The 23,258-nt window shown below is 38.0% G+C and overlaps 1 protein-coding gene across 11 annotated transcripts in view; it reads left to right on the forward strand.

Annotated features, from left to right (window-relative positions):
- Positions 1-20,192, forward strand: part of LOC129730989 (uncharacterized) — a 260,098-nt gene extending 239,906 nt beyond the window's left edge. For 4 of the 11 annotated variants that reach the window (XM_055690660.1, XM_055690664.1, XM_055690668.1 and 1 more), the window contains one exon: positions 1,507-20,192. In XM_055690660.1, coding sequence (XP_055546635.1) covers positions 1,507-2,738 — 1,232 coding nt within the window. In that variant the 3' untranslated portion in view covers positions 2,739-20,192. The remainder of the gene's footprint in view (positions 1-1,506) is intronic. The other 7 variants (XM_055690661.1, XM_055690665.1, XM_055690662.1 and 4 more) reach the window with 5 other exon arrangements.
- Positions 20,193-23,258: the final 3,066 nt, after the last annotated feature.

The raw sequence follows: 23,258 nt of genomic DNA on the forward strand, positions 1-23,258 counted from the left end.
TGTTTACACATGGCACATGGGCCCTTTTCACATGTTTAGCGAGATTTGACATTGCCTATTTCGGTTCGAGCTCGAAACGAGTAGATGGCGTATTATTTCAGTTGATCTTTGAGCAAAACTGGCATTACGTAATGGTTTGATGGAGCTTTTTTCAACTCGAAAGTGATAAAAAAATGGTCAATAAGTTAAAGACGTTCGTTTGTACCTAAGTTTGTTGACTGAAACATAAATAATTTCACTAAAAAGCTGTGAAGCGGCAAACCTTAATATGGTAGGATCCACTAGCGAGTAGATTCAAAGTAGGTGCTAACTTTAACGGAGCAGGAATTGTACTAGCGCCGTTTGGAGGGAAATATTGTATTTAAAATAGGTTTGAGTGCTCCCCACCTTATCTTGAAATGTTGACGAAACCATGAAAAAAAAATTGCATCAGAAAATAACTAATTTTGTTTCATTTAAGCAATAAGATATGAATCTTAGGCTTACAATTCATATCTTATTGTTTACGTCTTTGTGCATTCCTAAACCCCTTTTTAAACAGTAGAAAAATCGTAGAAAAATATTCAAAGATTAATACTTTGTTTTAAGGACAAATCTTAATATAAACGTAAAAAATACGAATCTCTATGGGCAAGATGCTATTGATATATGGTGGAGTATTTCCAATTTTAGATATTACAAAGTATTTATCGTTGCATTATTAGGCGTCGGTGTAATGTCAATGTGTCGGTTAAACGATAGTATTCAAATTTATCAACCGATATCGTATAATATTACCGAAAATTTTTTCATGAAAATAAAGTTGTCTAGCTCCTAGACAAATAGACAGCTCCTAGAAATAAACTGCAATAGAATTGGGGTTTTGAAAATAATACGCAATACCAACTCCACCTCGAAACGAGTTTGATTTCTATCAATTCGAGTTACTCGAAGCGAAATGCGCAATGTCACCCCAGAATAGTTCAAATATTTGCTTTCCTATAAATAAAAGTTTCAATTACTAGGTTGTTTTCTAGGATATTTTTTTAATTCAATCAGTTTATACGGCATTTTTTTTAAACGGTTCATTCTACTCAGCTTTTGGTTTAAAATATAATAATAATCTCAAATTACATGTCTCTATATCCTATAGCATGGTGAAGTGAAAGCCCTTATTGCACAAACAAAAGAGTGCCCCGAAAAAAAAAATAATCCCTTTAGTTAGCCGGGTTTGCTGTAGCTTGACATTTCATCTCGACCAGTGTACCGTCACCTTTGTTTTTTTTTCTTCTCTTTCTCTCTTTTTTCTCTCTCTCTCTTTTTCTCGATATACCTACGTATTTCTATGTCGCACCCCGATTCCAATCGTCTGGTTCGCCTGGTGGCCCAACTACGCAACTCAAAAAAAAAACCCAAACCGATTTGAATCCGAAAATCCCTTTAAAATTCACCTTTTTCCATTTCGATTGTTCTTGCTGTTATCGTTGCCTGTTACTCCCTGTTCCACACCACCGGCCTGCCCCCAAGTAGTGGATTTAGCTAATTCCTGTCTAACGCCAACAGTTTCCAGTAACCACACACTTCAGATCGAACAAGTTCAAATCAGGCGACGCAGCGAGGGAGATGCTGGTAAGAAGCGCAACGAAGCCAGTACCGTCGGATCCGCCGGCGCGGTCAGCAGTGGCACCAGCAGCAAGGACGCGCACAGCCGGCGAGTCTCGCTGGATTCGTGCGAAACAACGCACAAAAGCCCCGGGGAGATGCTGAAGTGTCGCTATCCGAAATGTGACGCGACGGCGACGATCGCCGAAGCGAAGAAGTCCTACAAAAGCTGCCACAACTGTTCGCACCTGTACTGTTCGCGGGACTGCCGGAGGGCTCACTGGGAAAAGCACCGTAAAGCGTGTTTGCACTCGCGAATTTCCGCTCTCTGTAGACTGGTCTTGTCCACCTGCAAGGACGATGCGGATACCCTACGGCACCTCAGCGTGTTAGCGAGGCGCGGCTATTTATCGCAAGGACGGGGTGTTGTTAGAATACTGTTTCGTAGTCCGGAGAATGCGGACTCGTTCATAAAGCAGGGTTTTCAGTGTTTGGGTGAAGTGGTGTACGTGCGTTGGCCCGACTTACTCCCTTCGGAGATGGGCCCGGAACTGTACTCGGAGTTGCTCAAGCTGAGTACCGAATACAAACCCGATTCGAAGATGTTGATCTACGTGGCGATCTGTGTCGTATCGGAAGCTCCAGGTAATGCAACGGCCCCTGTCAAGTGGGAACGCCAGCTGGTGTCACGCTGTGCTAAGCTAAAACTTTCCCGATCTGTCATCAACGAAATCAACAATTCGCCCATCGACAGACAGATTCCGAAGAAGGATAACGCAACCGATGTGCTGATCCTCTCGTTTAACATAATGTCTAAAACAACGCAGAAAAGTCGCGAACAAGTGTCGTTCAACATCCAGCACGTGCTGCGCCAGCGAGGCGTTGTCCTGCGTAAGCATTATCCCGAAGTCTTCCTACGGTTGTCCACGTTCGTCGAGGGTACAACCGATCGGTTTCTGCCGGTGACGATGCACCCGCGGGACAGCGTTACCGGGCGGACCTTCGTCTGCATCATAATGCCCAACTATGGGGACGCCGATCGGCTGCAGTTTCCCATTTCGGAGAACAGTGACGACGAACGGGTCGTCACGATGGACGTCGGCTCCGAGCTGGGCTTTAGCGGGGATCCAGTGGACGCGAGCGGAAGTGCTCAGTAAGAACGGGTTGAAACGATAGCGTTCAAAGAGGGAACATTTACTGTTTTTTTTGGTTTTGTAAATATACAACCGACGGGTTTTGTTTCTAGGTTTGCATCATTTAGCAGTATATAGCAGTGTGTTCTCGGCAATATAAGTCACTGAAATGGAGATGACGAAACAGGAAGGTTGTGCTAGTAGACGGGTCACCCGAAAGCATTTCCCCAATAACAAGAGGTTTGTGTGCGATGGTGAGTACGGTTTTTTATTATTGTTTGCTAGTAACGATGTTCCTATTGAGCTTTTGTATGGCGTAATAATGGAAACTGATTTGTTACAACATGATATCAAAGTTTTATTCACATTGGAAGCCCAAAATAATAGTCGGCGATGAGGATTAAATTCGAACAAATCCACTTTCAAGTTTCACCTGTACGTCCAAATTAGAATTTAATATCGCAAATAGTGATCATCCACCTGGCAGGATGCTACCATGATAATTTCAAATCCTGTTAAACAAATAGAAGCCCCACCGTAATTTCTGATGCCAAAATGAAATTTATTAGAGCAGCTTACGGGTAGGTAGAAACAGGAATGAGTTTAGCATGATTGCAGTTAAGTTAAACAACGTTCGAGTTTTCACTTAATGGAATAACTATCTTCCATTACAAGCGCCCCTATCGGTGCCAGCAGAGAAACAACTGAAAACTAGTACCTTCACTATCCTTCATAGGTGCTTTCGACTAATATGCCGCTGTCAGCGCCAGTTTATTATTAATAACCATCGGAACTTCAGGAAGGAGATACAACCATTATTTTACATTCAAATTTATGACTCAGAATCGCTTCTGTTGTGCAAAGCGATGTGTCATAAAACAGAAGTGCCACTCAAAAATATTTTCTATTCGCGGGTGAAAAAACGAAGCGCTGCACGTTCAAAATATACCTACAACTTTTACCGTGGCTTTTGTTTTCCGGACTTTCGCAATGCTGACATTATTCCAGTAAAAGAATGATTCCATTCTTTTTTTGTGTTGGCAAATGGTTCTGTCAATCATTTATTATGTGAAATGTTTGTCAACTGTCAACATCGTAAGTATTGTGTTGTGATAGTTTACACCCAAAGAACAGAGATTTCATGAAGGTTTTAATTGCCTTGTTCTGAGCCATGAGAAGACTAGTTTTCAACGTATTACAACGTATTCATGTTCGATTTTGGCAACACGTCCAAATTTAATTTTTTTATGATGCCTACCGGACTAAAGAGAAAATTAAATAGCCAATTATAAAACCAATTCAAACAGTGTTGCCCGATGCCTACTGGACTGAAGAGAAAACTTAATTCAACGCTAGGATGGTTGCTGATGGCAACACGTCTAAAGTTTTTATGTTGCCGAAACGAACGAGGTCTGTGTATCCTGACAATATGAAGTCAATTCCTTATATGAAATTGGGTACGTAACCTCTAGATGTTTTTTTTTAAATAAAAATGCAACTTAATTTTGAAAAAAAGAATAGTTATCTACGTATCATTCCAAGTACTGCTCATGATTAGCTAAAAAATTTTTAATTTTTTTTTGAACGTGTTTCTCTTTCGAGGCTATTCACAAATCAAACCTTTTCTGAATGCCTTCATATGAACAGATCTGCTGATAAGCCAGACCATATGCCATCGAACGGAACAAGTAATCATTGGACGGCGCAAAACCTGTGAAATATTGCGGATGAGGTAGGACTTTCCATGTGCACGTTTTTATGTAAGTTCAAACGAGTTTGACCGTATGAAGCCAAGCGTTGTCATGCAGTAAAATCACTTTTTCATCCCTCTGCTCGAATTGGGGCCATTTTTCGCGCAGTGCATAATTGCATTAATTGAAGTCGATATCGTTTCCCAGGACGGGTTTCGTTCGGTTTCAACCGCCTATAATGAACAACACCAATCTGGTCCCACCAAATACACAGCATAATCTTTGCAGCGTCTATAATTGGCCTAGTCGACGTCATAAAAGCATGATCGGGCAGTCCCCATGATTTCCTTTGCTTTGAGTTGCTTTTGGGAGTTAATTTTTCATCACCTGTCATGATACGACGAAAAAAAAACTTTTCTTTTTAGCCGCTGGAGCAGTTGTTCGTAAACAAAAAAAAAGATGCTCAAAGTCCCTTGGCTTCGAGTTATAAGTAACCGAAAATCATTGTTTTTGATCAGGCTCAAAGCATGCAATTACTTGCGAAAGGCTTGTCGGGTTCTTGATACCGAAGCAAGCTGTTCCTGCGTTTGACATGGAATTTTACCAAACAATTCCTCCAATTCAGCGTTTTCCACGGTTTTTGGCTTTCTTCAACAGTTGTTGACATCGACTTCAAGCAGCATTTCCGAAGACTTTCCTAACTCTCGATGCGCTTCAGCAGCGGGTTTCTATGAACGAAATCAGAAAAGTAACAATGATTATTGTGTCGAAACAATGTGTTTACCACATGTCTTAGCATGGTTCATCACGGAGCCATCCGTTGACAAATAGCGAGAACTCAGATGTGCACCTTATATTGTATGCAGGTAAATTGTGAAGAGTAAATTGTGCACACTCTTTGTGCTCATTTCGAGCTCGCAGATCAGCCTATTTCACTGTCCATGCTCACGGCCATAGAGGGCCACCGGGAGAATCAGTGTTTTAAAAACTACTAGTGCGGGTTTACAGGCTACAGCTAGCTACGCAAATCGGTAGGAATAAAATCATCGACTGCTTCAAATGACTCCCCATCTATCATCACTGCACCACCAACATCCGGAGAGCTACCACGCTGTCTGCTAACCACCATGTACTTTGACTTATGATGTTTATGACAACCCCAATTCTTGCACCTTCCCTCTCTCAAGGTCCAAAGGTCTCTTCCACCGCTCTACGGTTAATACCATTTCGTCATGATGGTGCCACTTCTCTGCACGCCAACCCTCCTGTACGGATGTGATGTTGAGCAATAAGTTTGACAGCCCGTGACCTGCTTCAAACCAGCTAACGTCACAAAAGCGTCCGATAGCTAACCGGCTGCCCTGACACTTGATGTGGAACCAGCGTGGGTTGCACGAATAAGTATAATTAGTTTTGTTGGAAACCCATGCTCACGTATTATCTGCCATAACTCATCTCTCTTAACTGAGTCGTGCGCTGCCCTGAAGTCTATGAACAGATGGTGAGTCTCCAAGTTGAATACTCGGAATTTGGCGAGGATTTGTCGCAAGGTAAACATTTGCATCGTGGTGGAGCCTCTCTCGAAAACCACAAAGGTTTCCTGCAACGGCCTCAGTCGATGGAACAAGATGCGGGAGATAATGTTGTACATTGTTAAGGCGGTGGCCTTCTTTGTAGCTCAGGCAGTCCGGGGGGAAATCCTCCATCAGCCTACATTTTTAGCATGATCCGATGAATGGCACGATACAGCTGTTTGCTTCCGACTTCAAAAAGCTCGGCGGGATAACCGTCCTTTCAGTTCTTTAACTGCTATCTTCACCTCGTTCATGATTAGTTGTCCATCATTCTCAATGTCGATCCTGCTCCTTGGTCCGAAAATTGGGATTTTTGCGTTACGAAATTTACGGATGTCGCCTATGACAGGTAATTGAGTTTGATAAAATTCCCATGAAAGGTAGTTATGTTAGCTTATTCGCCATGGCGGAGCAAAATATCCGTGTAGACATGTTTTTTAGTTCTTGCATTTTTTTTTATCAATTCCTCCTCAGTATTCGCGATAAAATTGTTGGAGTAGATCTTCCGCTTCAGGTTTGCCCAGAAATTCTCAATGGGAAGTTGGGCAGGTTTGCCAGCCGCTTCATCTCCTCCAACGTGGTCCCGTGGCTCTGTGATTAGCGATGTCGGTCGGCTAGCTCTCCCACACGGTTGTGATATCGGGTTCGATTCCCGATCGAGTCGAGGATCTTTTCGAGCTGGAAATTTTCTCGACTCAGCACTGGGGCACGGTGTATCGACTCAGCACTGGGGCACGGTGTATCGACTCAGCACTGGGGCACGGTGTATCAGCACTGGGGCACGGTGTGTACGATTAGCATAGATTCTCTAGGATTCCTCACATTGGATTCCTGAGCGTCCTTGAAAAGGATTCCTGAAAAAGAATCCTCAGGAATGCCCTTATATGGCTCTAGGATTCTTGAAATAAGAATCGTGAGTGGGAATCCTCCGGATCGTGTTTGCGATTCCTTTCACGATTCCGTCACCGAGTTATAGGTATCCTGGGGATGGATTCTCTGCGTGTTAGTAAGGGACATGCAAAATGTGCCAAAAAACAATATCGATAACGAATTCTCTCAACTAATCTAGTTGATCGAGACCGCTATTAGCCCCAAGGCTAAGCGTGCGATATTGTTGTTGTATCTCCTCCAACGCTCGCTTCGAGTACTGGGCCGACGCCAGATCCAGCCAGAAAACCGCGTCTTCGCCCTTATGGTATTTCTTGTGAACGACACAACTTCCGGCAGGCATTTCGTACTATAAATTTCCTCGTTCACGGCGAGTCCGGAGCGAAAGGAGAGCGCCTTTGACATTCCCTTCTCGATGATTTTCAGCCACAGCAGCTCCTTTCTGAAGAACTGGTTAACTTGGGACCACCTCCAATGAGCTTTTCTCCATCCACATCACATCATGTAGATCGTTGTAGATCAGATGCAATTAATAAAAATATATAATAATAATAATAACTTGATGTGTGAAATAAACTTCACCTCGGAGCAAACTTTCTTCGTGGGGGAAGTAAAATATGAAGTGCCCTGCCAGTTGTTGCCATCCAGGGTGAGATAGGTCTCGTCGTTGATCGCCACCCTACATCACGATTCGCCGGGAAAATCGACTTAACCTTTGTATTTAGCCGCTGTCGCTGCGTCATTGCCTGGAGCTCCAAGCCTAGCGGGCGGGACTGCCGCGCACGCAGCGATGTAGCCACTTTTCCTTACTCTTCCTTTTCAGCATTATAAGGAGTTTTTTGTCGCTTGGGATCGTCAGCCGGCCGGAACCGGGCCTTCTCTCGATGCTCTAATTGTTGAAGTTGTAGATTTTGACGCAGCGGGATATCGTTCTTTGAATGCGCACACTTCTGAACGGAGTAGCTTCGCTGTTCTCGCCATGACGGTTAGAGTTCGCTTGAAAGATACGTATGATTGATACTGCTTGTGTAGTTTTGCCAGTGCGTGTGAAGGTAAACCCATAAAAAATCGGCAGTTATGTTATGCCAAAACGCATACCCAAAAGCGAAATCAAATAAAAGTGCTGACAGTTTACAAGCCTGCTCAGGATGAAGTTTATTACTCATCAAAGTTAAATGGGAAAATGAAATAATAAAAATAAAGAGTCGATGGTAAAGATTTCTGAGGAAAAGGATTCAAAGAATAAGGAACGATATTTTTCCAATCATCACATGTGAAAAGCCCATGTGATGGCATCCGAGATAGCCGAAAACAGGAAAGAAGAGGAATAGGGAATCCTATTAGGATAAAAAAAAAAAAACAACAATACGAGAAAACGTATGGTTTCCAGTCGAATGAATTCTGTACAAATTTCTCGGGCTACAAAATATTCTAGGAAAATCATTGAAATAAGTTTGATTTTTTTAAGTTTTCATTAGTGGTTCAAACTTGAAAAATTTTCACTCAATGTCACTGCTAAGCAGTAAAATAATAACACCTGTATCAGTTAGTGTTCTGTCACATAAAATAAGATATTTCTTTTTGAAATAACGTACCAAAAAGAGAAAAATGTCATTTTGCAGGTTTCCGGATTTTTTTAAGGAAATAATTTCGCGCTGAATAAATTTTCAAAGTGTGATTTTTGCTCATAGTATCTTCGGGGAACCCTCCAAGATATATTTAAGCGATATCATTTCTCATCACATGGTTGAATTTGCAACAGCAGCATACTGCAGCAGTATTGCTAGTAAATTCAATGGTGAGCCTTTTGTCAGATATTCAATCAGTCTGGGGTGTATATTTATTTTCACAAGCAAGGTAGCGCCTTGCGGTCTTCAGAAGAGTTTTTCCCAGGAAAATTTCCTATAAATATCATGTATTCATATATCTTTAGAAGCCAACTGGACATCTCTATAGAAAAAGTTTTGAAAAAGTGGTTTTTCCCATGAAATATCGTCTAGTAATCATATCATGCCTTCAAACACCTCAATAGAATACTGAAACAATACCTGGTTGATTGATTTTGATGGATTATGAAATATAGGCAAAAGTGGTTTTCAAACAAATACCCGGTAACAAATCTTAACTTGATGGAGATCTTGATTGTGAGTAGCAAAGCTGCGAATTTTCACTGTCAGCAACAGAATATCAGTTGAAGTTGAGGGCTGTGAATATCGATTTCAGCACGAACGAGCTGTAAATGAAATTACTTTAGGTTCAATCGGTTCAAGTTTATCATGTAGAGAAGTTTGTCAGTAAGTTGATGCGAAGTACCTATAGATATGGAAAGCTTTTCATTACTGGGGCAGTAATGAATGGTAAAGTTTAAAAAGAGAAGGCAGAGAAGGATTTTGCTATTAATTCGATCACGGTCCGGTGAAGTTTTGGCCTGACTTAGCAAGCTGCCATCACAGACGAAATGAATAATATCGATTTCGCAGGATAAAATATCAATTCATCAAAATGTCCGGTTTTCAATCCGTCGAGAGACAGTGGGCAGTTATCTAAAGCAAATTGAAGAAATGTGGCAGAGCCTTTGAAAACCAGCTCAAATGTAATAACAGGTATCACAAGAGAAGTTCGAGAATGCTTCCGAACAACTGACAACTAATTTTGATGTATTTTTTTAAAAGCAGCATGCTGTAGCAGTGTTGCTGGAAAATTTCAATGGTGAGCCGTCCGTCAGACATTCAATCAGTTTGGGGTGAATAGCTGTTTCTACAAGCATCGTAGCGCTTTACGGTCTTCAGAAAAGTTTTTTCCAGGAAAATTACCTACAAAAATCATGTAGGTATTGATATTTTTTTAAGAGCCAACTTGACATCTCTAGAGAATAAGTATTGAAAAAGCGGATTTTCCCATATAAAATCGTATGGAAACTTTAAAAATCGGGCGCAAACCGGGCGTTTCACCGATCTATCTGAAAAGTTACACAGGTGTTATGAGACCCATAAGGAAAACGAAAAGTGCATGGGAGCTAACATTTATTTTTTGTCCCACCCTAATGACTACAAACCTTTCTGCTCTTTAGTAGCAGAACTGCTCTGTAGTTCACCGTTAACTTTTTCGCCAAATTATGCCCGGAGATTCCAGGATGTGGACTGCTTGAATCACCTTTGCTCGTAGATTCCGGTCTCACCATATCAAAGAATAGCTTTCCATTATGTGACTAATACTTATTACGCTCGGGTACTACTTGAGACAAATTAAGATATCAATGAAAATGCCACTTAAAAGCTCAATAGCGAGTAACTGCAATGTTTTTGCAAACTGAGAAAATGATAAATCCATGCATTCGATGCATTCTAAAAAGCCACAATAAAATCAGTAGTATTTAGTGAGAAACTTTTATTCCATTTACGAAAAAATAAGAAAAAAATCTAGAAATTATTTTATTATTGAATGATTTTTTAGCTGCAATGTTACATCTTGCTTATTTTTTTTAGAAACAATTCAGTTTGATATGGAAGTTAACTATATTTTGTTTATTCTCACCTACATCCTATTCGCTGGAACAACTCCAGTCAAGAAAAAATACTTTTCCCAGAAAACCAACAAAACTCACCATCGCACACAATATCTACCACAATCCCCAAGCCCAACAAGAACGTTAACTCAAAATGAAAAAAGGATAACTCTGTAAAAATATAAAGGATTCACTTGTCACTTTCATTCGTAACGAAACCATTGCTTCCACAATATCCGCTACCAACAACAGACAATGATTGGCATTTTGCTGAAAGCTGCCGAGTTTCCGTTGGTACGTGAAATCTCCCTGCAACGTTCACCAAAGCGTCAATTGTTCACCCAAGAGAACCCAAACACAGGCAAAGACAAGCAGGTAAGTCTAAAGGATAATAATTGTGACAAAACAAAGAAGGGTATAATATACATTCACAGATATATACATATAAACTGAATAACGCCAAATTTTTTTACACTAAGTAGAGTAGGATAAACCAATTTTGCGAAAACTAATGCGATCGCTGCAACCAAACCCCACTTATTCTAAAATGTCGATAGTCAAAATTACCAACCATCTCTAAGCTTGCAATTTTTTTCTCATAAATTTCGATCGCTTCCGTATTACTAACCATTTCTAACGGCTTTACTTTGCTCCCTGTTCTGCCTGGGATCCCCTTCTCTTATTGTAGTTAATGAATATTATACATCGTACGGTTCGTGTTCTTTGGAGATGTTTTATATTTATTCCTATTATTATAGACATATGCAAGAGTGCATATATACATTCATGTCGACCCCTAGTTGAATGGACAGTAAAGTATGTAAGCTGTTTAGAAGAAACAAAATAAAAGTTGAAAACCAAAACTCAATTATCCCCTCTGCTAGAGCAAAAATCCAACAAGTGAACTGAAGTAGAATCCTGGTATCCTGGTAACAGTTTTGCCGAAGCTGATCAGATCAGAGTCCCAATGAAATACCTACGTCCCTAGCTAGTAGCGTCGGGAAAAAGAGAAACTCAAACAAACTATGAAAAAAATCATATCTCTGAATGTGTAGGTAATGTAAATCAAAACGAAATGTAGAGAAACTAAAAAAAACTTTTCCAGAATAGACCACATTCGGCTACTGTAACCGAAAAAAAACAAGAATCCAATGCATTTAACACTCACGGTGACGAAAATTATAATAGCCCTTAATGAGAAAATCGTTATTGCGATAAGTTAGTAAAACCATAAAGCATCACCTAGCAGTTCGTTTTCATCCTTAAGCGTTGAGGGCTTGCCCTTAACTTACGATCACCGACAATTGAAGCAATCTCGTTATCTCTTATCGTCGAGTTATTAGGTTTGCTATCGCTCACGCGAAACGTACAATTCGGAGCACGTTTCCTTTCATAATGTTCCATTCTAACAGCAGCAGCATGGTTTGGCTAATGGAAAAAGTTTTCGCGCAAAACCATTTCAAATTCTTTAGGATACAGGGCAAACCATCATGGTTGTTATCATCATGAGCATCCCACTTTTTCTACCCCCCACGTTTAAAGCTGAACCAGAATGAAAAGTGAAACAACATAGGTTTTATAAACTTTCCTTTCCAGCTGCGATATCCCGTCCGGCGGTTTTTACCGCCTGGTCTGATTTTTTATTTTATTTTTTTCTACTACGATTCTTATAGGGCAAAAATGAAACGAAACTTTACAGATCCCATGAGCCCGGTTGGGCTTTTTTCTCCCAAGCAGGTGCTACTTTTCACCACGAACGCCCGCCGAGTCGCACAGCCACTTTCACACACGCACAGACTGGCGCACACATGCACACGCACGAACAGTTCACAAGCTCACGTCACTCAAACGCAACTTGAAAATTCCCGCTCGCGAGCGAAAGGTCCCGGCGTCTGTGCTTTACACTTCGGCAGGTAGTACGACTTCAATCGGAAAAAACGTTATTTATAACTTGATTATATTTTTTCCTTTGAAAGAGAAAAACACTTTACCCTGGGTTTGAAATACTTTCAGTGAAAGCTTTTGCGATAATTGATACGGGCAACCAGGCCAGGGAAGGCTAAAGCTGGATGCAGTTCAACTTAAATTTAATTATCTTAGTTGATAGCATAAGTTATGCATCGTTTATTTTGGATCGTTTGGATCATGCGATTGTTTTCGAAAGAATCATATGTGAGTCACATTTTTGTATCATCATGATAACGCGATTGCGGTCAGCTTTTTGTGAACTACATAATATACATTGTTGATTTATGCTGGTGCTTATGGTCAGATAGTACATTTCTTAATATGTTAAGGTGTCTCTAGCACTTTATAAAGAAATTTTGCATAAAAAAACAGTGATATAGGGTTTTTGTTTCAATAACTCCAATTAAAATGCGGTCTGTGAGGAAACATTTGTTACTAACAAATTGTTAGTATGGAAGATGGTTGACAGCTGCAAGCTGAAGAGTTTTTTCTTTGGTTATTTCCACTTGCAATTTTTCACCTTCTTTTAAGAGGGTTCAAAATGATTTTCGATGGGCAAGGGTAAATCCAACGCGCCAAAAATTCTTGCAGCGACATTTTCCGTCGTCATACACTTTGATGATCATCGTTTTTTTGTGTTTGTCTTCTTTTCGTTCTATAGTTGAAATATTCCTAATATTTTTCGTTTTACTTCCATTAACACTTACTTTATCGAATGAATTGAATTCAGAGCGAAAACCAAAAACAAGCTGCCGCATTCAGAACGAAAATAACTGCGAAACCACGAATCAACATTCAGTGAACAGCTTTCGAGACTATTGTTGCGAACCAATGATCGCACTCGCAAACAATAACATTTTCAAAAGTTTATCGTGCAATAAACATCTTGCATGAAAGAAAATATTTGTAAACAGAACTGTTCATCAATTTTGATATATGCATTTTTCATATATTTACACTCTTCATTAGTCAATTGTACCCTTATTCAGGCGATTGAAGTGATTGTCATTTGCTAATGTCACTAAAAGTTCATAAAAATTAAAAAAAAAATTGGTGCATTAAATCACTCATAATTCTGACAGAGATTGATTTTGCACATGATTGTGGGTCAGTCAATATTTAGATATTTTCCAACACTTTTGCACAAAAATGCATCAAAACTTAATAAAACGAGATATTTTCATGCGATTACTTCAATAAAATAGCTATTTTTATGATTTATGTCGATAATCTCTCGCCATCTTGAATGTCTAAAATGACTCATAATTGTGTACTTTGCAGTGTAAGTAATATTTTACATTTCAATTGATTCATACAAATCAGCTGGAGTTAAACGCATTGAGGATCAAAAGTACTCATCATGACAAAGAAATAGACTTTGAAATGTATATGGTTAATGGTTTCTTCAATTATTTCTAGGTCATTCTACACTCAGTGATCAAGCCAATACAACGAACCTCTCCGATTTGCTCTAAAATGACTAAAAAGACTTGTTTAAAGTCGAAACTGAAAATTCCAAAGTTATACGTCAATTGGACAATCCTCCACCGAATGCAGATGCTTCTCCCATATTTAGGAAGAACATTATTTTCTGTTCTGAAAAAAAAACATCATATCTCATTGACCGTAAAAGCTACAGACAATACTAGACATTATTTTCGAAGGTTTTAAAATTATGAATAAACAACATTTAAAGTACAACGTGCGTTTCAAAAATTTCATTTATTCAATTCAATTTATTCATATCTCTAGGGGCACCCAATTCGTCACTTGGACCCTCACTGAGGGTCGTAGCGAAGAAGTGACATTCAGCAGGAAATTTGTTTAGTGGTGCCGTACATTCATAACATTTAATGGATTTTTACATTGCGAAACAGCACCATCGAAGAAGTAGATGATCTTAACAAACTTTGAGAGTGAAGAAATGTGTAGAATTATTGGGCAATCGGAAATGATAACTAAGTTCAATAAACGATCCCTCCCTGTTCAATATAATAGGCGGCGATTTGGTGAACGGTTGCCTGTAAATTGTTGTGATGGAACCCCCTGTATTGATAAACAAATGAGTAATTTTCCGTAAAGTCAACCACAGTCAGAACTTTTCCTTCCGATAAGCTGCCTCGTATTGTCTGTAAACTGTTTTACTGAAACAAAATCATGTTTGCGCACATTTGAGATGGTTTCAAGAAATTAGACAATGAAGTTTTCAGTGTCACTCACAACCGTTGGTAAGCTACAGCGTTTTTGTTAAGTACATTGGTTGCACGTTACTTCATCAAACGAATCATTCTCGAAATATGAACAAATCATATCTTTTACGGAATCCATGGTGTCACATGCTGCGTTGGCACATTTGTTCAGGAAACATCTCCGTGGGTGGATGACAAAGGTTTCGCTTCAAAACGTCTTGATACTCGAATTGAACGGATTTGCACCTTTTTCTTTTGATTTATTTGGTGCAGCTTTGCCACTGAAAAAATCAGCAAGTTCTTCCAGCACGCATTCAGGTGGTTGTAGCTCCGCAAACTTTGAAAATGCGACCTAAATTTCAAAAAACTTTTCATTGAAAAACCTGTGACTATCATTATGGTTACTATTATTTACTAGTACCTGTAAGTTACCTTGAGATTTGCCAGAATTTCTTTCCCGGAATTCCTTCACGGTAGAAAGCCTTTACCCCCGGCAACACATCTTCAGAAAGTTTTTCTGTGGTTGAGTGAGCTTCGTAGGCTACACTTAATGTAGACTAAGCGCGCTAACTATTCAAACTCACCTGTAGATTATAAATTGCAAAGGTTATTATCTTTTAAACTTGTTCACAATCAACCTCGTTTTAGTGCTAATTTAAAATTTTTCGAAGCACTTTTCGAGCTTTCATTTTGCCGACTGGAAACTGCCTCCATGGAAGCTTTTGATGCCTTGAGTAATTTTCCTCCACTGTATCTATTAGATCGTTTGACTTGGGTGACTGATCCAGAGATTACAAAACCATTTTAATGCGAACTAGCTGTGTCCTTACTATACAAGTAAACAATTAAAAAAGAATCAATTGCGAACGAAATAAAACAATAATGAGATGTGAGTTAAGCGAAACAATTCATTTTCAACTTTTTATTGTTGGAATGACTATGGTGTTAAAAGTTCTCATACCCAGCTAATGTGGAGTTTCCAATTCATGATCTAAATAATTCATCTCACCAGTATTTAATGCTTGTTAGATTGCTTGTGTAGAATCCCCTTAGAGGTACACTAGTCTTTTTACGCGGATTTTTCAGGAGAGTCGTTTTTGGAGCGGCATGTTTGAGTGGTGTCTGATGAGTTTACCTAATCCAATTACTGTAGATCAACTGAACTGATTTTACAAATTTGTTATCTTTAAGTTAAATATTTTCACAACGGCTCATATTTCATTCGGAGAATGAGTGATTCCCATGTAAAATTTTCTACTAAACACATTGTTGCTATCAGAATGAAAAAGAACCGGTGTGTTTCGAGAAAAAGCAATTTAAGTGCGCGAAATCTGATAATGCCATTCGTTTGAAAATTTTAAAACCTATCAAAATAATGTTCAATATTGTCTGTAGCTTAAACGGTATTTGAGATGATGTTCTTCCAAAACATGGAAAATGATGTTTTTCTAAATATGGAAAATATGGTTTTCGGCCATTCTTAGCTCAATTTGGGATCACTTTTTTTGCCTTTTCTGGTCTTTAGAAGGGGTTTTCGGCCATTCTGAAAATTTTTTTCTCTGCGTGGACTCATCACTGAGACCATAGAGATTTTATCTATTATGATATGCGCATCTGAGCTTAATTTGGATTCATTTTCTATTTCGGCTTTTTCTGGCCTTTATAAGGGGTTTCGACCATTCTGAGCTTAATTTGGGAACATTTTCTTTTTCGGCCTTTTCTAGCCTTTAAGAGAGGTTTTCGATAAGCTGAGCCTAATTTGGGATCATTATCTATTACGGACTTTTCTGGCATGTGGGGTTGTTCGATCACCCTAAAACTTCGGATTTTTCAGTTTCGATTTTAATCAAGTCCTTCTAGTAATTTTGGAGAGAATCGGAGAGGGTCGTTGCATTTGCCTGATCACTTGGTATAGAATGACCCATATCTATTTTCCAACACTCAGGCTTCGCGTTGGATGACCTATAACGTGGAGAAACTTCAATGACTCTCCAAAGAACGCTGTTAATTTTTATTTAAGAATATTAAATATAAAACAGGCGTCAGCATCACCTCATTAAACACTAAAAAAAGAAACAATGCACTAAGCTTGAAATAAAGCAGGGTGAACGATTCAAAACTACAGTCGTCATTGACTATGAATACGTTTATGTAAAAAATATTTAAATTCGAAACATTTGTACATTCGAAGAGTGAGTTAAAATAAGTTAAGTATCATAGCGCCGCCAGTTTTGCTCAGATTGTTCTAAAAATTGCCACAACATTCTTAAGATATTTTATATACCTGAAGTCCTGAATACCCTCCTTAAGATACATCAGGACGTTGATAACAGTTAATGTTTAATTAACGAGCTACAGTGAAAAAATCATCAATGTGTCTAATATTTTTTGTTTGTTATGGAAAATGCTTTGCGTCTTCACTGCAACAGGAAACTTCAATATTGTAAATAATAAATTTTGATTGCGAAAAACCTCTGCCTGTCCACCGATTTGAACAAGAATATAATAATTTGCATTTGAATAGACTTACCCGGTGAACAAAGTAGGCGATGATATTGCCAAAAGCACCAAAATAACATAAAATAAACAATTCAATCGTGGCAGAACATATAACAGTACCCTATCATTACATCACTCAGAGAACGATCACTTACTATGGTGGACTTTCGTGTGTACTTTAAAAAACACTTTTCCAAACTCTGAAATACAAAAATGTAACTAACTCACAAGAAATTAAGAAAAATCCGCGAGACGGTCAATGCATACGCAGAAGCAAACACGGTTTGACAGTTAATTCGCCATCATATCGCCTGGTTAACGTAGCATACACGGTAGCCTACATTTAGGAACTTTTTCTCAAAAGGCCTGTTTCCTCTTTCTTCCATACAAGTTAATTTGTTGTTCGTCCCGGAGTAGATCTCATACCAACGATGTTTATGTGCTTTACAATTTTCCAAGCACACAATTAATCTTTACTAACTTACTACTAGAACTAACCAAGAAAAAATACTGTATGAAAAAGTGGGTAAAACTCGACTTCTGAATGCGAGAAATTAACTTGATTTACTCACGGGTATGACATACCTACAGCATAATTTATTGCTCGATCAATATTCAAGCGATCGTCACAACGAGACAAAAGCTTATCCATAAAACATTGGCTGATTTCTCATCTCCCGGAACCTACCGTGGGTAAACACCATTACAACCGTATTAAAGTTTGCTCATGTGTTACATTCTAAAACATTATTTTTATTACCTGGCCGTCGTATAGCACAGACAAACCTAATCCGACACGAGCGGTACTCCTCCTCACGCGGAAACACAACCATCAACCCCAAATCCTAAACACGGAACCGTACTCAGGGTTTCCACCATCATCACCACCATCACAGCCGTAAAGCCACACGAAACAATATTCCAGCAACACTTTCTCCCTAGCGAGCCACGTCAAACCGCTGGAAAAACCGCCTTTTATTTTCGTTCTTAGAACCCATGCTTACACCGGGAAATCCTTACGAAAATGAAAACGGGAAGGAAAAACAAACATTTTATCCAGCGATCAAATGAACAAATGCATGCGTGGAATGAGGATATGCCTTGAGAAACAAAGAGCAGCTAACGGTCGGATGAAAAATGCAAAAAAAGAACAGATTTCCTGCGTGTTTTGTGAATAGTATTTGCAAAATTTATTCCGCAATTACCTATGGTTTTAGATCCCGAAATTGGAACCCCAACGTTATTCGCATCGTTCTTGGCAGACATGGGCTACAATCGAAGCCTTTTGCGGGAAAATCTGATTACGGTATACAGAGAGCCAGAGCGCGATGCAGAGCGAAGATTGCAGTATCAAATTAATCATGTTTATCAAGCAGAAATTGTAATAAATTACTCACCTTCCGAGATTCATTTATTTTTCCGTGACAAGACTGACTCCTGCTGACAGCGTGTCATGCTCGGAACCCCCCTAAACCACACGATAGATCGGCACAGATTTTGTCATTCGGAAATGATTGATCGATTGAAGCTCTCGGCACAGCCGACAGCGGGATGCCAAGCGAGAATACAAAAAAATATATATAAAAGGACGAGGGAATACCTACACTTCCATCGTGAAAAGCAATGTTGCCGAGACAGATCAGTACTGAGTCGGAAAAACAAAACTGCGAGGCAATGAAAAATTTTATGGGCACAAGACCGACTCACCGAACCCCATTAGGTTGCCGGTGAAAAAGCACCAGTCTTTGAAATGTAAATGTGCCCCAGTCATGTTTTCCACTGACACGTGGTATAGTCACAATAAATGTGTAGTATAATTAAGTTTTATAGTTAGAAAAGTTGATAGTTAGGGCAATATTAAACATCAAATTACTATCAGCAACTTAAAAAATAGTTTCGATATTTTTTCTATCTTTCCGCTAACCTTCAAAAGATGCAATAATTTTAGACAATAATAGTACACCGATTAAAATATGATTCGTCCCTGTGCTTATGTATGAAACTGCAATCTTGGTCAGCCAAATAGTCACAGGAACAGGAATGAAGAAGAATCGATTTAAAGAAATAGTTTATTCGCTCCGTCGCCTCGGCAGTCTTACTCTTTCCCTATAATAATCTTGTACATGTAGATACTCGCGAATATTTACATTGCACTTGCTTAGTATCAAGATTTGACTGCTTGCTGCAAGATACAAAAGAGAAAAATTTTGCCAACCAACTGCAGTAAAGATAAAAACTTTCGTCTATCATGCATTATTCATACAAAGGCATCACAACGCCAAAAAACGTAACAAGTGAGAAAATCCGTTTATCATTACTCCAGCGCTAGTCAAAAGTTGCAATAAAATTATATATACATACATACAAAAAAAAAAAAAACAGACACACACACCGATCTTGAAATTCTGTCATACAATACAGCAGAGCTAACTATGAAGAATTTACTTTCAACCGAAGAAAATAACGTTATCAATAAATGCATCAGTGTCATTGTGATCATCATCATCATCGTCATCATCATAATCATATTATGTTACCAAGGGTTACCGGTCACAGCTTCTTTGTGTGTTGCGTGCCGGAATTTTTCCGCACCGTAAGATATTGCCTTTTACTTGTGAACGTCGTGTTAAATCTAAAGAGTAAGAAAGCTACACACCATCAGCAAGTGAATTTCGTTGTACGCTGTTTACAGTTAAATGCTCATTTTGTTTTCACACGGTGCTGAGTTAAGTTCGAGTGACATAGTAGGTAATTAAAACGCTTCATTCCAGTTTCATTATTCCTAAATAGTAAAAAAAAAAATTCAAATATTCTCGATCGCTTCACTAATCATCTTTCCTAGTAAGCGAATAGAATTTAATGTAGAATATTGATGAAAAAAAAACTTTGTCAACAGTAAACTAGAATCTACGGATAATAAAACTTCTTCGATTGGAGCTTCGGATCGAATCGAGCATAAAGTGAAAATGAAAAAAAAAACAACAAACAGACATACTTTAAGCATGCATGCTAAAAAAAACAATACATTGAATATATTTTAGGATATTCCAATTTTATTACTATGAACAACAACAAAAAAAAACACAATGATATATTTAGAAACATTGTATTTTATTATTATTTGAATAAGGGAAAGAATATAATACTTGTTGAATAATTGCCAATCGCTGTGTACTTAATTCTTTAAAAATAGTTTCAAAATATCACATTTATCGCCTTTTCTCGGTTGTGGGTAGGTACATTTGATTTAAATAGTTCAAATAATGAATGTATATCTACAAATTTTCATTTATTTTACAGTTCTGTTCAAAAGTTTAAAAAAATTCAATAAAACAAGCCAGCCAACACGTGCAGTATTAGGACACTTGTCTAGAACAAGACAGACAGTTATCTACAGGTTTTACCAGAGACTTAACGATACCTTGAAATATTACTAGACTCCATGAACATCTAAGAGATTTCATCGCAGTTTTCAACATATGAGCCGTTGCGGAACAGAGTGGTCTAAAGACCATTTTTTCGAAAATGAGTTTTTTGCATAAACCGCATCTACTCAAGAAGCTGAAGTTGGGAGATCAAGAAAATTTCGGAAAATCGAATTTTAAAGCTGATTTATTCTGTGTTGAAATTCGTCCGTAACAGAACGGCCGTTTCGTTTCTGAACAGAGTGGTCTATGTACATAAATCGATGTAATACTATCATGTAACACGTAACATGTAGCATATTACATGTGATAAGGAACATGCCACTTGTTTTGTACATGTCACACGTGATATGTAACATGTTACACGTAATGTAACACGAAAAATGTAACATGTAAAATATTATGTAATATGTAATATCTTGTGTTACATGTAATGTAACACGTGACATCTTACATGTGACATGCTATATGTATCATATAACATGTGACACTAGCCATTTTATACGATTTACCGTCATTTTCTTTGTCATTTACCGGGTTTGTGTACATAGACCACTCTGTTCCGAAACGTTTCGAGGATTCCAGTCAATATATATGTAATATACAATATACACGGTGCTGAGTTAAGTTCGAGTATATATATATATATATATATATATATATATATATATATATATATATATATATATATATATATATATATATATATATATATATATATATATATATATATATATATATATATATATATATATATAAAATAATGTAAAATAAAGTTTTTCGAGATATTTAATATACACATAGGTAATTATATTGTTGTTTTTTTCTGAATAAAAATTCTTTTTGTTGCACGGTGAATGTTTTTTTTTTTTTGGAAGGACAAAATCTCTATCTAAAACTTTGCTGAATACGTATACCAATCAGACGTATACCAATTTGCATTGAAAATGGACTTTTTTCAGATGGTGATAGAAAAAAACTAAGACAGATAATTGAGTTTGATAAATTTCCAAGAAGGGTGATTATATCAGCTTACTTGCAAAAAAAAAACTCTACGCCCTTGCGAGTGGCCTTTCGACAATTAACCAGAACATTCACCATGGCGGACGAAAACAAGCGTGTGTTTGAGTTTTTTTTTCGTTCTATTAATTAAGTTTTCGCGACAAAATTGTTGGAGTAAACTCGATCAGTCAAAAACAGCAGGATTATAACAAATCTTGATATTTTATTACGAACTTTTTGTATCAACTTGTGTTCTAAACTTGGTCTCGTTAATAGTTAAAATATCAAAATTCCTATCAAAATTACTTACTGATTATTACACATCATAGCAAGTTTTGTAAGGTTTTTGGCAGAAAAAGATCAGAATTAGTTAGAATGTACAATATTTTGTTGATTGAATAACAAATTTTGTTATAAATATGCTGTATGAAAACACACTTCCGAACATTCAAGTGTATGATAACAGATATTGATATAGTTCTGTACTTTTCATCATTCTGGCATATCAAGAATATTACAGGCTTTGTTATTTCTATCAAGTTCAGATGTATTTGGTCGGCGTGCGACCAGACCGAGCCAAGCGCCATTTTCTTAAAAATTGAGATATTAGCACCAGTGGATGTGCAAACTGATAATCTATGTTCCATTAAAGAATCAAATCATTTGAACAGTTCAAAGGCGTGTTATAATAAAAAATCTCTGTAGCACTTTGTGAAAAGAATGAAATTGCGTTCGACCAGAGTGAACCGTAAACACAGACATGTCATCTAAAGAAAGTGGTTGTTTGTGATTTAAAAGCAAACTTTGCGATTTATTTTAACCAGTTATTGATTTTTCCGCTTCGGACAGCTCGTTAGTACGACTGTCATCAGAATTAGATAAATAAACAGCCAGGTGGTTTTCGTAGAGCCGAATTTCGTTTCAATGGGCACATCACTTATTTTCAAGATCTTGTTGAGCCAGACCGGACCAAGTGCATTTTATTTTCATCTGATATTTTTCAAATAAAATAATTTTTTTTTCTTGTAACAAACGTCAGGACTGAGTTAATATATGTTAAATTAATAAAATTAGACTATACCCGCTTCGAAATACCAGAGCATTTCATATTGATACTATCTTAACACTTAGCACTTGGTGCGCTTTGACACCAGGAAATAGAGCAACAGAAATAAAGCTTTGCTTGTCTATCAGCTATATAATTTTTGATACAGATTGGACTAGAGATAAGGCAGCGTTGATATCTATGTATTACGTTTGACTCGTGAGAAAAATTAGTTTGTTTAATAGTCAAGTTGATATGTTGTAGTAAATACGTTTGACCAGACCGAACTGAAGACCATTTTTTAAAATTTTTGTTCGACCAGAGTGAACTGAGTGCATAGGTGTCAAAAATAAAAACCGAATAGTTTATCAATTATTGCTTTTTTTCGTATATTTATGATAACAGGACATTCATAAAGCCCTGTTCATTACGTGTTAGCATTGAATTAATGATAATTTCAAACACGATTAATTTATGAGCGGTCAAATTTCAAATGCTAATTACTCAAAACAATGTGTTTGGCGCTTGGCTCGGTCTGGTCGCACGCCGACCATTTGTGTTACCCGTTTGTTATAATCGTTTGATCGGGGATCTTACGTTTCAGGTTTGCCCAGAAATTGTCGACTTGGATCGCTTGGATCCCGGACGAACACACACGATTCGCATAGATTCTCTAGGATTCCTCACATTGGTTTCGTGAGCGTCCTTGAAAAGGATTCCTGAAAAAAGAATCCTCAGGAATGCCCTGTATATGGCTC

This window comes from Wyeomyia smithii, chromosome 3 (assembly GCF_029784165.1).
Source record: "Wyeomyia smithii strain HCP4-BCI-WySm-NY-G18 chromosome 3, ASM2978416v1, whole genome shotgun sequence".
Lineage (NCBI taxonomy): Eukaryota > Metazoa > Arthropoda > Insecta > Diptera > Culicidae > Wyeomyia > Wyeomyia smithii.